This window comes from Echeneis naucrates, chromosome 14, assembly GCF_900963305.1.
Source record: "Echeneis naucrates chromosome 14, fEcheNa1.1, whole genome shotgun sequence".
In the NCBI taxonomy this organism is placed as follows: Eukaryota; Metazoa; Chordata; class Actinopteri; order Carangiformes; family Echeneidae; genus Echeneis; species Echeneis naucrates.
The window spans coordinates 18,000,331-18,014,893 of record NC_042524.1 but is presented as its reverse complement, the minus strand read 5'-3'; the positions used below and the strand labels follow the sequence as shown (position 1 = coordinate 18,014,893).

The 14,563-nt window shown below is 40.9% G+C and overlaps 1 protein-coding gene across 1 annotated transcript; it reads left to right on the top strand.

Moving 5' to 3' along the window:
* The first annotated feature begins 175 nt into the window (after positions 1-175).
* c2cd2 (C2 calcium dependent domain containing 2) lies at positions 176-14,388 on the top strand. Its single transcript, XM_029520150.1, has 13 exons — positions 176-1,016; positions 1,346-1,441; positions 2,697-2,810; positions 4,988-5,089; positions 5,626-5,742; positions 6,758-6,866; positions 8,199-8,307; positions 8,415-8,479; positions 8,611-8,726; positions 8,855-9,023; positions 9,637-9,878; positions 10,195-10,462; positions 11,600-14,388. The coding sequence occupies exons 1-13, from the start codon at positions 735-737 to the stop codon at positions 11,812-11,814; spliced, it is 2,004 nt and encodes a 667-aa protein (XP_029376010.1). The 5' UTR covers positions 176-734; the 3' UTR covers positions 11,815-14,388.
* Positions 14,389-14,563: the final 175 nt, after the last annotated feature.

Sequence of the window (14,563 nt, the reverse complement as noted above, 5' to 3'; positions counted from 1 at the left end):
GACACAAATAATCTATTATGCTGCAAAACGTCATTTGTTTAAAGAAATAATAAATTTGCATAGTGTAAGCCTCGGTCGATAAGTATGTCTATGAACTCAAGACAAAAACAAACTCGCGCGTTTGTCACGGTGCATTCTGGGATTTACAGTTTGTGCCACATATCCGTTTCCACTCGGCAACTTCGAGCAGTCAGACCGAGTCCAGCGGCAGCGGCGGCTCTGCTGTCCTTCGGGCTGTCTTCGCGGGACTCGTTTTCAGTATCTGGATACCGTTTGGTGAAGTTCAGCCACGGACTTCTGATATAAGTTATTTTCCGGAGAACTTAAGCGGCTCTGCGCCTAACAAAGAATGGCTAATGAAGCGAACCGTGGCAAAGATTAGCCCACTAAGCTAACAACCATTTTCAATGAGAGGAGGGCACCGGTCTGCCCTCCAGCTTTATTTGAGCCCAGAAACTATATTTAGTTTATTTTGACCATGGTCTAGGGATTTACAGACAGCTTTGGTTTGCTCTGGGCCTCCATATGGCGTTTAAAAGCTTCCATGGAGTCCGGCGACATGGATAACAATATGCACAGTTTGTTTTGTGGGCTGAGGTCCATGCAGTTATCAGTTTCGGGAGATTGCCTTCGTTGACTTTGCCAGTCCCTGGCCAAAGAAACACTATGAAGCTGTCAGGACATTTTTCAGCGGAGGTGTGTTAAGCTGCGATCATCGTTTTCATTCCCAAAGAATGTCCGACTTGCAAAGTGCCAGTTCATATTTTGGTTTGGAGGATCCGCAGTGGCTATGCATGGTCACACTGTTCATCGCATCCCTCGTTACCTTGATAGTGTATTTCATACAGTATTTTCAACAAAGGGGTGTAGGAAAGAAGCAGAGAGCAGCAGAGGACAATGCGGCGAAGGAGGAAGCTGCCGCTCTGCTGGAATGGGCGCTGTCACTGAGGAGCTGGAAGAGTCAGTGGAGAGGATCTTGGTGCAGGGCTCTGAACGAAGAGTCAAGGAAGCGTGGGGTGAGTCTCATGACCACCAGGCAACGACTCTACTCTGTGCCGTCAGAGGTGGCTAAAGACAGAGCATGTCCTAGGATGTGCTGGGCAAAACCACCACACCCATCCCCTGTCATTTCAAATCTCAAGGACACATTGGTATTTTCACTTTGCACTTGCTGAAATGTGCACCCTCTTCAATCACCCTTGGGTTGTGTTTTTTTTTTTCCCTCTCTATTATAATATTAAAACTAAAACGTATGTCTTGATGCTGCCAAGCACCTAATGCTCCTGTTCTGTGAGTTGTATAGTCAGTCTTTCGTGTTTTTAAAGTCTGTCTTTTTCCTTACCAGGGTGCCATTCTGTTGACATTTGAAGAGGATGATCTTAAGGCGTCAGATCTCACGGTCAGCCGTGTCTCTAGCTTTCAAAAGTCTGCAAGGAATCAGGTATACTAAGTCATAGTTAAATTTGTTTAAGTCGTGTTGTTTCTTGAGAGTTTACTAGTTACTAGAAGTTTACTATTCAAAAATAGCAGATGCTAGATTTCATGTTTGCTTATTTTGGTTAGTTTATTAACAAATACTCTACTTCAAATCAATCTCTCCTGGCCTAATTCATTTTAGAGGGAGCTACTCTATTACCAGTGCTGCATAACTGTCTTCATAGATAAGAACAATGCCCTCAGGTCTGCAACTTCAGCACAGATTTTTCCATACAATAAGATTTTAGCTAATTCATCCAAGCATTCTTCTGTCTTCCATATGAACATTATTAATATCAGAGAACACAATTAATCAATACTTTTCCTCAAAAGTCTACAAATAAATGTCATAGAGGTTTTGTTCAAACCTGCTGTAGAATGTGTGTTGAGCAAACTGCTACTGCCACAGCATGCTTTCATTTTACAAAGGTCACAAAGGGACAAACTGCTTTCTGTGCTACTGGCCTGGTGGGCCCTGCTGAGCTCCCAATGCAAACTCAGCTCTTTCTTTGTGATCATCATGATATGGACTAAAATACCAGGTGTACTGCTGGTGAATGTGGAGAATTTAATGAACAGAGGCTTATTTTTACCCACATGCTGTGTGTGTACGTGTGCACTTTAAGAAGCTTATATATCTGTCAAGCTCAGCACTAAGGAGGAGCAAGTAGACAAGAATGAACCAGCACCTATGTTTATGCGTCAGTTTGCCATTTCAGGAATTTAATACCAAACTGGAGAAAGACATTCACTCCTACCTGAAATCAGAATGACTGCAATGAATAAATGTCTTTCAAGTAAGGGAACCACTGTGTGGTGTTCAGACTCAAGCTCATGCAGGTGTTATCCTGTATTTCACAAAGTGTGAACTCATCATTAAATGCTGTGTTTTTGGAGAAAGTTCAATGAATGATGTTGTAAACACTGACTTTTGATGGCCCTTGTTTTATTTCACCCTGTGTGTAAATTGTGTCTTGTGAAAGATTCTAGTAGCATGAGTATTGTCAGCGAAGGTTTATGGTTTCTTTCATATATGTACTGATATGCAGGAAAGAATTTGCACTAATCTGCAAAGTGCTGCGATTTGAGTTATTTTTCAGTTGACATAGTTGACATTGAAACTATGTATGAGTTCCACGCAAATGTTGTCACTGCTTCGGCTATTATATACTCAGTAGATTTAGATTATACTAATGTCTCATTTTTTTCCTTCCCAACAGGCCACTTGCTGCAGTGTGGTTGGGGAGAAGCTCCAGTTCTCTCTTGGTGCAACGTCAACAGCTACAGCTGATCCATGCAAATACTCCGTCTGTATAGCCCCATTGGAGCTGCAGGTAAATGTTCCTCCTCCTTGGTCCTCAGGTATCTATTGAAACCACATGAGCATTTTGTTCAATTGTGAGCTATCTGTTAAATACTGAGGCAATGAAAGAACTGGGTTGGCAGGAATTGCAATTTACTTTAACAGGGGATTTTAACGAAACATGATCTGCCCAGCAATGGAACTGTTGGCAGCAGAATAAGATAAAATGATTGTGGTATTTCTCTGTGTTCGGCAAGTGTCCCTCATTAAAATCACTGTCAGGCCCATTCGCAATAACGCTGACCCACTTTGTCGACGTTCACATTTGTCAGCCTTCTCGTGAGTGATGCTGTACTGAAATGATGAAAAAAAATTCCTAATGACTACTTGCTGTTACCTGGGTATTACAGTGATTCATTTGATTTGTCATCTTCAACCTGAGTTACCTCAGCTACTCAGTGAAATACTTAAGCTCTCGACTACATTACCATTCCTCCCTCTTCAGGCTTGGATGTAGCTGGTGTGTCAGAATATGCAATGGGTGCATAGCATTAAGCAATGGGAAGCCTTTAACCCGTTCTTAGGTTCAGTGTTAAATCTTCACATGTGTATGGATACCGGCAGCTATACAAGTGAACCCAATTGTATTAAGTTTATTTTTAAACCAATAAGGTGCTTGTCATCCTTCTTGAGCTGATTGTGCCATAAATACAACCAGAGTGACAGGCTACAAAGCTTAAGTGAGGATTAGAGTTGAGGCGTTTTTTGTTTTGGTCATGGATCAGTTGTTGTTGCAGTAACATAAAAGAAGGCTCTTGTTCTTGTTTGTTTTTTTTGTTGTTGTTTTTGTTTTTTCACTCTCACTGTTTCAGCTTGATCTGGAAAAGTCAGAAAGCCTTTTTAAATGTCTCCTTACATCAACTGGAACATTTGTCAGCCTTTGACAGAGATCCAAGCTAGAATGCTCCTGGCTGCCAACATTATGAGCATAGAGACATGTGGAACAGAAACCCTGGACATTGACAGTATTTTTACATAAAAGACACCCGGTCAGCCATGGTGTGCTGCTAAACGTACTTTGTCCTTTAACATACTACTGCACCACATGAACTATTGGATATGTTTAGAGACGCACATCTGACATGTGTCATGTTAATGCAGTATTCCTCTTTTACGAGCAAATACTGCATTTACTTATCTACTGACTGTCTACACAACAGAGGATCTCATCCTTTTAATGTCCATAAATGCACAAGTACAGCAGTACCCTCTTTATTTTATTCAGGATCTGATATTTTCTTGCAGATACATCTAAATCTTATTACTATCTGATGAAGCCTTTGTTTGACATCACAGAGGTAGTTGTCTGGAATCCGGGCATGCTGGGGCATCTCTTCCATGATTTTCTCTCATGTTCTCTCAGATGAGTTAGGTGTTGATGTGTGGGACAGGTATTGGCCTTAGATGGGACCCTCTCTCTGTTCACTAGGCTGTCAAACATTATTTGTCTTAGAGCCAGCATTACTTTTGTTGCACTTTATACATTGCCGAACTGGAGGCCTGCACAAATGTTGATGAAGAGCGAGCCCACTTTCATTCTGAAGGCAATACTGCTTGACCATTGCAATAAGTTTGATGATTCTAATTTATCACACAGAACAGGATTACAGAAAAAGAATAAGAAAAGTAAAGGAACTTTTTTCATGTATTTAAAGATGTTCTAGATTCTGACCAACTAATAACACCAATTCCAAATGGCAACTCCTGTCAAAATAATTTCCCGATGACCTCTCTGGCATCACACCACACTTGACTGTCATTGACAGTATTTGTTTTTAAGAATTTAGAAGAAATATCTATTTATGATGTCAGTGTGAGACAATAATGTGTTATTTGGACATTGACTCATCAAACAATTTGGCCATAACCACAGACTGTTATTTATTTAAAATTTAGGAACCAAAAGGCTACAGTGAGGAACATACAAAAAGCTGCATGAGTCATAGATCGTCATGATCATTACAATAAGCATGTCATCTAGTTTCCTTACCTCAAGCCCCATTGTTAAATTCATCATGTTAATAACTTGCTTTATATCCGGAGCATCAGTTTCATTTTGTAATCTTGATATGACTTTAGACTAACTTCTAGTGACATTAAGGTGCATTGAATGATGTTTGACATCATCGTGTCCTCTTTGTTCCTCAGCTTGATCTGCAGATGCAAGAAGTGGAAGATGAGGTCAAGGTGAGCTGGGGAGTGTCTCACCTGGAGGCAGAGGAGCTGAAGGTGATGCCCATTTCCACCCAGGTAATTTGATATCCATAAATGAATAAATTAAATTAATCTGCTGCCTATTGATACACCAAAACAGAGGAAAGCGCACATATGTCACTGGCTGACATGGGTCTGTGATAATTGTTGTGTTAAATTGTGTAAAGAAGTTGATTGGAGTCAAGAGTCACCATTTTGATAATGAAATGTCCTCAGGCACTCTTGTAGTATGTCAATCAGCAACACTGCTGGTAAAAAAAAACAAACAAACAAAAAAAAAAAACAATATGCTTTTAAAAGCAACCTTTCTAAGATTCTGAATTCTCTTCATTATCTGTACCAGCTTATCCTACAGGCAGTCCAGAGTCACCAGTTAACCAAAATATGCATGTCTTTTGACTGTGGGAGGAAGCCATGCAGTTCAGAGAGAGCATGCAAATGCCACACAGAAAGGGTCCAGGGTTAGAACCCAGATCCTTCGTGGTGTGAGAGTACTCTACTGATGGCTGCAAGTGAGATGCATTCTGTATATTGTGGGAAAGATAATGTGTGTGATCATCTTTCACTGTCAGAACAACGCTAACACTTCCAGTGTGGCAGCCATAAAGGAGCAGCTGAAGCAGCTGTTATGTGCAACACGCCCTTCTTTGCTGCTGAGCTGCAGAGCCGCTCAGGCCTCAGAGGTCAAGGTGAGTGGAGGAGTCATACCTGATGCATGACACCTTAGGAGCTGCCCCATAAGCACGTCATGCGTCAGGTATGTGTCTGTGTGTGTGTACACCAGTCTAACCCTAACCCATCTTCCTCACATGGCAATGGTTGGATTTGAATCACAGTTATGACACACTGCCACTGGGTCACTCCAAATGTTACAAAAGTTAACAGATTCAGCTAATTAATCAAGGTGACCTAACACAACCCCTGCCCTTGAATCTGAAGAGTAAATCTTTCAGAGTTCATTATGCTGACATGCATTTAGTAAAACATTTTACTGATGTGGACTTTGCATAGCGATCACATGATATCATGTGTTTTGTGGTTTGATCATCACATATTCATAAACTGTAGTTCAAATTCTGTTAGAATTAACAGCACTGCAAAACGTATAACACATTTTGTTTTACATAAAAACCAGGTTTTAAGTGGACTAAAAGATAAGATCAATTCTCTCACTAAGCCTCAGATCACAACTACATATTATCTGCACTAAAAAGTTTCTGTCTGAAATCAAGAGAACCTGGTTAATTGTCAGTTTTAGAAACCAGAAACAAATGAAATGGGTTAGGGTTAGGGTTAGACAGATCAGACCCCAGGTTGGATCTTGATCAACAAATGAGGTCTAAATCAGTACTAGATCAGTAAGACTTTCTGTCTACATCTGATGCATGTTATAATGAATTCCAATGCAAATCACAGACAAGAGCTCATTCTTTTAACCGGCTTGTTTTCCATATATTTCTCCCCAGCTGTTGCAATATTGTCTATTTCACAGTGAATATAGAAATTACACTCCTCCTTATTCAAATTCTTAATTTGTTGGTGGCAGCTATGATGGCTGGGAATTTCTAAAATCAAGCAGAAAAAATTTTGTTTGTATGTTATGTTATGTTTAGTTTCCCAAGGCCTTTGATCTTCCTTGTGATGTGTTACAGCACTATCTCAGTTGTATATAGAAATATTCACTTGATATGGTTCATCCCACAGGAAACCCAAAACAAAGTGGCTTCACCCCCAAAACCACCTCGTGCACACGACTGGAAACTGCTGGTGAAAAACATCCGGGTGACTCTCAATCAAGAGGATGATGCTGCAGGTTGGATCTTTGTCTCCCTTGTTATTAGTCCTGAAGAACTGTAACTATTTTGGCATGAGTTTGCACTTTCAGCCTATCAAACCAATTTAGAGGTCACCTAACGCTAACCTGTAAGATCACAACTCGACTACATCAAAGATGTACTTCATTCATTGTTATAAGTTAAAAAAAAAAAATGCAAATGTTTCTCGCAATAAAGTTAAAGTACAGTGTGCAGAAAAAGTAGTTGACAGTAGTAGACAATGATTTGATGGTGGCGTCAGGGTTATTGATCAGTGCCAACAACATGTTGTATTGTTGAGGTCAGTATTGACTGACTGAAGAGGACGATAGATTTTATTTTTTAACAGCCATTTATCATCCATCCATTGCTTTTCCAGAGACTCTTCTCAGTAACCTGAGAAGAAGCGCAAGGTCCCACATACCTTAGAAGTTGAGTAATTCAGATTTAGCAGATTTTCAGATCTCTGACACATAGGGTCCCTACTTGTTTTTTTTTTTTTTTTGGCCTTTGGTTTCTTATTGATCCTCCTCATCAACTCTCAGCAGATATTTTTCAAAGTGTTGAGCTTTTATTTAATTGACATGACAATCCAGTATGTAAAGAAAGTCGAATTGGATGGACAGCTTGTTAGCATTGAGACTGTCACAACAAGTTCCAGTTCTTTCTTGACTTTCATGTTTTACTACTCAGCATTGGGTTAATCATATTTCTTCCTCATATTAGTGTCGCCATATTGGGAACTGTCAGAAGTGTTCGGTCTGACTCTCGTTTTGTTTTGTGTTTTTTTTTTTTTTGCCAGCATACCCTCTGTCTCATTGAGAGCTGAGTAGAGGTGTGTCTCAAATGGCTGTCAGAGGTGGTCACTGAGCATATTAATAATGAACACACACCAGTGCAGCACACCCTGCATGGTGACAGAGCTGTGCTCAAGTATAAGATTGTATGTTACACTTCATCGCCAATTTCCTTCCTCTGAGTGAAGAACAGTTATATTTATCTTCACTGTAGATATTTCCTGTTTTATAAGTTGTTGGTGTTGTATTTATCATGAGGCAGAACTTTCACAGTATTGGAGCCTTGCTTGTAGTTAATAGCTCAATTTGGAATGGGCTACCCTACCTAATGGGCTTCTCATACTTAGTCACAGGAAGAGCTCTTCTCTATTGTATACATAATTAATCATATAATGTGGGCTGAACTCCCCTCTCTCCATGACAACCAAGCAGTGGAAGTGACCACAGTACATTTTATTCTTCCCACAGCAACTTTAATTGATCGGCTGTCAGTGAGACACTCAGTGATGCCAATGTTTTCTGTTTTGTCTGTAGGCAGCATCAATCCTGTATGTGTACTGCAGTTGGATGATCCTCCACAGAAGTATAATACCTCTGTTTTGAAGAACACAACCAATCCTGCCTGGGACCAGCCATTTATTTTGTAAGTTTTAGGTGGAGCTGACAAATGGCCACTGTCTTTGTTTATCTACAGTTCATGTATATAATATCTCTTTTCCCTCAATAATCTATATTTTTCTATCTGACCAGTGAATTGAATGGACGGTCAAAAGAGCTCAATATTCAGTTGATGGGTGATGGACAACCTCAAGAGGGTAAAAAAAAAAAAAGAACAAAAAAAACCCAAACAAACAGGAAATTACTGTCCTTTTGACAAGTAGACATTTTGTCTATGAGCAGTGACTGTCACATATAGCACCAGGCTGAAGTGTGTTTTCTGTGTCAGGGTCATTACTAGGTCAGGTTTCGGTGCCTTTTGATCTTGTGAAGAAGCAACCCAAAGGACAGCAAACATTTGCACTCATGACCAAAGACATGGTGACTGGATCACTTACTACTGACGTAAGACCATCATCCCAGCACGGACATACTATCACACTTTTGTCTCTAGTATCAACAGATCTAATTCAAGTCTTTTAATGCATCAACATTATGTCAGAACATTAACTGTGGGTAATTGGACTTCTCAGTTTACCTACCTGGAGCCCAGTGAGGTGAGATCTTGGCACCCTCCAACCCCAGCCTCCAGTAAGAGGGTGGAGATGGACCGTACAGTCATGCCCTGTGGCACAGTTGTCACCACCATCACTGCGGTGAAGAGCAAGCCAGGCCGACCTCCTCCACTTGGACTTAATTTAGGTACAACTCATGAGTGCTGAAACATTTTGACTCACTGTTATATGTTGTTGTATGTTATATATGTACACGTTGATGCACTTCTGCTGCCTTACTTACTGCAGAGAGATTCTGTCGCCTCAGGTTTTCATTCATACGGACACCAAAACACACTACATCTATGTAGTCACAAGCCCGTTATTGGCTGGTGATATATGAATATCATTAGTACCAGTCAGCATCGGAAATCTTGTTTGTCCTTTGAATACAAAGGAATAAATGTCAGTGACATCTGTTTGATCTACAGTAAATATCTTAACATGTTTGTATTGAGATAATCTAACTGCTGGCCATTTTTAGCCAACTTAGCAGCATGTCTCTCTGGGTGGTAACAGTGTTCCGTCCAACACATTTTTTGTTATTATTCTTCTTCCACTTTATCCCATCAAAAAGTCTTACGTTTTCAGTCGCTCTGTAAAATAGCACGGCATCTGCTGGATATAGTGATTTTGTACAGAGAACTCCTGACTTTGGTCCCTCAACTTTATTTTAAAGCCATCAAATTTGAGTACACATAAAATATGGTAAAAAACCATATTTTTACAAACCGGATGATGAAAATATCTTGTTTCCTCAGATTCTGTCCAGAAAGTTGTGGCCAACAAGCCCAAACTGTCTGAGCGGCGTGTGTCAGAGCAGGCGTCTATGATGGGGGCAACAGTAAGCAAGGCCTTATCCTCTTCTGACACTGAACTGCTGATGCTCAATGGCACAGACCCAGTGGCCGAAGCCGCCATCAGACAACTGCACCAGTCTGCCAAGCAGAAGCTCAAGTCCCCAGTGAAAAAGAGCACCATCATCATCTCTGGCATTGCCAAAGTAAGGATGAGCTCATGTACCAGATCTCAGGAACTCATTCCTGGTATATTATGCTGTTTAACTTTTAGGATTTCACTTGAGAACAGTTTCATTTATAGAATATTCAACATTTTAAATAAGTGAGGTAACATGTCTGGCTGTTGTGTCTTATCATCACTGGTCATGAAACAGACATGTCTCATCAGCAGCAGGAAACTTCGTCTATCCTTAAAACTGTAGTGGAGGAACTGCTTCTCAGAGCTGCCAAAGCAAATTGGTTATTTGCAAAAAGGAAACATCACTTCAATAGATATTGGCTATAAAATTGTGCTTCCAGACACCCTTGTCTCAGGACGATGAGCTGGCCCTGATGGCAGGCTACGCTGCAGCAATGGATGCCTCAATGTCAGAGGGCAGCTCTACTCAGGATATGACCACTGCAATTGCATCAGGGACCAGCAGCCCTCCAGAGACATCAGAGCCCCAGGAAGGCCCGATTGGAATAGGCCGGCCTCCGGAAGACTGGGAGACCCAGGAAGGAGAGGATCTAGACCATTCCTCATTATCCATGTGTGTGTCTGAGGTGAACTGCAAGAAGAGCAGAGGTGAGAAGTCTCAGGGGGTGGCAATGCTGGTCTTTATAGGAGTATTATTCTGTACAGTAAAATGTGTTGTTATGGCCAGTTGTTGCTTCTCAGTGATGGCATCTGCTTTTTGTCTCTCTTTTGTGTCTCTCTTAATGTGACAACTATCTTTTTGATCTATCAACACTGTCATCTTAGAGGAGAGCAGTGCTAAGCACACTTTATGTCCAGATGAGTAAGTTTCTTCATGAGTTCCTCTGGTTCTCTAGTATGTGTAGTGTCTTCTAGCAGTAGAGTAGACAACATGTCAGGCTCATTCATACATTAGAACTTTTAGATTTGCTCTGTGGCTGCACGGTGAAGACCAGCGGGTCTTAAACCTCCCTAGCCCCCTATCTTCACTCCTTATTTTCTCCTCACCACCCATAACCCTCAGCAGTGGATCTGTCCTTCATGCTGCAGACAGACTTGAACCTCAGTTTGTGAACCACTGATTGTAGACAAAGTACTGTAGACATTTTGAAATATTCAGTGGTAGCATGATGCTCATTAAGGACTTTAGACATGATTTGGCACTTAGGTACAATATCAGTATAGATCTGACAGCTTCTTATGTGGCACTGCCAATGAAGGTTATTTGATGCATGGTATATAGTACAGTCTTTGGTGTAGGATTTTCTCATTAAAGTAGGACATGGATAGCGCTTCACTCTAATTAATTAGTTTTTGTCCACTTGGTGTATATCAAACTTGTCCACCAACACAAAGGAAACCTAAAACTCTTTACATGGTGAAATGAAATCGTGCAGCCAGGTTGGACTATGTGGCTGCTCTCTGGTACAGTCCAGAACATGTTAGCTGCTGATTAAACATTGTTTCACATATCAGAGTCCTAGTGTCCAGAGCTGGAGTCCAAGGGGGAATGAATAATGTACTATTTTTGCCAATGTCCCATCCCTACCAAATATTATCAGCAGTAATAACATTTTCCATCTAACATAAAGTTCTGTGCCACTGCTGCTTTAGGTGTCTTCAAACTGCTGCCACTTCAGAGTACAGACAAATTCTTTATCTTTAGTTGTACCTTCAGTGATGTCAGCTTGACCTTATCCTTGTCTTACAGTATCTCGTGTGTTGTCCTCTGCTTTGCTGATACAGGCAGCTTCCTGCAGAAGAGTGCGAAACGCTTCTTCCGGCGGCGTCACCAGCGCAAGGATCCAGGGATGAGCCAGTCCCACAATGACCTGGTGTACCTCGAGTCCCCAGCTGCAGTGGAGCGGGCCAGCCGGACGGCCACACTCAGCCGCATGCTCAACCGTAAGAGTAAGAGCAAAGCCAACGGCTCTACCTCCATGGGGGAGCCAAATGCTTGACCCCCCCCCAGCCCGGTCTCACTTTAGTCTCAACTACCATCAGCACTTCCACCTCAAACTTCCTGGCTAACTTACCCTCGCTAAGGCCCTTCCTGCATACTGAGGCTCCTGCTTTGTGAACAGGGGAGCTACGCAGGTGGAAAACTCCCGTGCATCATTGTCATATCCTGCTTAAGTGCTTCCTAATAAGAAGCAAACATTCCATCAAAAGTAAAAGCGCGCATGTGCCGATGACGGCTTCCTGGATGGATTGATGGCATTTCAGAGGATATCATTTTGCATGTTTTTTTTTTTTTTTTTTTTTAAATATATATCTGGTTTTATGCAACATTTTGAGGTCTTTAAGTGCTTTTATGGCCTTGTTGTGGACAGAAGGGACCAGTTTGGGTCATCACGCTCTACTTTAGCTAAGAGGGTAAAGGTTAACTCTCCCTGCTATAAACTCAAGTTTCCTACGTCGGATGAACGGGACCAAAGATGAAGAGAAGAGTGGCATTTGTATGATTTGCACTACAGTACCTTTAAAGTGCAATGACAAGAGCTACTCTTCAGTAAGGGACTCTTCTGTGGGTCGAACTCATGTTTAAAACATTCACAAAGGGAGATCTTTTCACTGCATAACTAGTGCAAGTGACAGTAATACGACTACTTTTTCACACTAAGACTATGAAATATAGTATTTAAATCATATATCAAGGATTTTTTTTCTAATTCATTTAAATTTTTGTAATACTATTCTAAATGAGTAGTAAACAGCAATATGTCATTTGCATATATAAGCCTTATGTTTCAAACAGATTTTAAAACCAGTCATTACAGATTCGTTCTGATTGGCTTGTACAGAGGTGATGTCATCATGCATCACCAGCTATTAAAATATAGAAATGACCTTGCAAACGGGCAGCACAGCGGCATGCTGTTGCCCCACAACAAGAAAGTGGCAGGTTCGATTTCTGTGCAGTTTGCATGTTCGCTCCGTGCTTGCATTGGTTTCCTGCCACTGTCAAAAGACATTTAGGTTAATTGACTCTAAATTGTCCGTAGGTCTGAGTGTGAGTGGTTGTTGGTCTCTGTCTGTCTCTGTGTGTTGGCCCTGTGATGGACTGGTGACCTGTCCAGGGTGTACTCCGCCCTCACCCAGTGTGAGCTGGGATTGGCTCCAGCACCCCCCATGAAACGAATAGGTGATAGAAGATGAATGCATGAATGAATGAATCGTAAACAAGAACAGAGGCTAACAAAAAAACTAGCAATGTATCAGCAGTTTGTTTGTTTCTCTCAATAAGTTTTTAAAAGATATGCAACTTTCTTGTTTTGTCTTCCTCCTGTACACTACTATTATCAGCAGGACTGTTAATGTGTCAAAAGGGAATGAACCTTTATCTGGGACTGTGATGTTACGCTCTGCCATACATGTCACATTACGCACTATTGAAATTTCTTTGACACTCAATCCTGCATTTGATCTGAATTGAGTTCTCTTTCTTTCATTTAATGTTTGTTTGTTTGTTTTTTTTAATGTAGCTTTGAACACATGAACAAGAGAAAGTGTGAACATGTTTTAGAGCAACCGAACCTAATGGCTGCCTTTTCTATTCAGCTAATGATTGTATTTTTCTTGTTGAGGACATTTCTGTACATTATGTTAACTACTGTTTCCTCAGTAATTTAATGTGCTCAGAGAAATGATGCAGCACAGTGACAGACAGAATCAACAGATTGCCTTAAGCACACACACGAGGAGGAGCTTGTTCCCCATGGCTGGTCTATACTTGTGACCTGACTCGATATGACTTTTCAGACTGAAGGATGAGTCTACCCTCAGACCAGAGAACTGGACTGTAGCAAGTTGTTGGTCTGGCTCCGATTGTCAAGCGTGCCGCTGAGTCCCCACCCCATCAGCAATGTCTATAATCAAGAAGCCCATGCACATATATGAATGTTTTCAAAATAAGACTAGCTGAGAATTAATTCTTGCTGTTTGTGACTGCATAGAGCAGACACAGTGTGAGCTGTCTTGAGTCATGGTATTTACATAGTAGAGCTGTGGTCCCCTCTCATCACTCTGCTGTCCTACACCATCATAAACCAGTTTGTTTTTTATATCTATATAGATCTATAGATCTATATAGATCTATATATGAAGACAAAATTCAGCCTGAATAACATTCTGTAGCCATGAAATGTGTTGTTTTAATTGTGCTCAGAGTCCTTGCTAAAGGGAGCCGGCAGGCAGTGGCCACAATTATGCATCCATAGAGCAGACAGGCTGTATGTGATTAATAAACTGCTTTCTGATGTTTTTTTTTTTTTTTATTGGCATCTGCTTTGTGCACAGAACTTGACTGACTTGACTGTTGCTGCAGACAGTCAGTCCGTTCCCAGCAGGGATTGCAATTAATATACATATCGAGTTACTTCATTTTCAGCAATAAATATTGATTGAATAACTAAGATTGCAGTGCCATGAATTCTCCCCACTACTAATGTAGCCTGTAAATCTCTACATGTTGCCGTACCTCTGTTTTATTGCAGAGCCTTTGTGCATGATAAGTCAACAGTAAGTGAAGTATTTTTGAGGTCCTTGTGTAAAATGAAGTGTTTTCATACTAGTTCAAGATACTTCAACACATTTCAGAGGGAGTTTTTTTTGTTTGTTTGTTTATTTTCAAGTCAGCTACACTCATCTGACACTACACCTAACAGTTATTTTGCATTAACAATAATTAAAACACAATCTGCCTTACAA

Excerpts from the sequence above, each read along its gene's own strand:
- c2cd2 (XM_029520150.1), top strand. The coding sequence starts at position 735 with ATGTCCGACTTGCAAAGTGCCAGTTCATATTTTGGTTTGGAGGATCCG. Across the intron at positions 1,017-1,345 it reads AAGAGTCAAGGAAGCGTGGG|GGTGCCATTCTGTTGACATT; the intron begins GTGAGTCTCATG and ends TTTCCTTACCAG. Across the intron at positions 9,879-10,194 it reads TCATCTCTGGCATTGCCAAA|ACACCCTTGTCTCAGGACGA; the intron begins GTAAGGATGAGC and ends TTGTGCTTCCAG.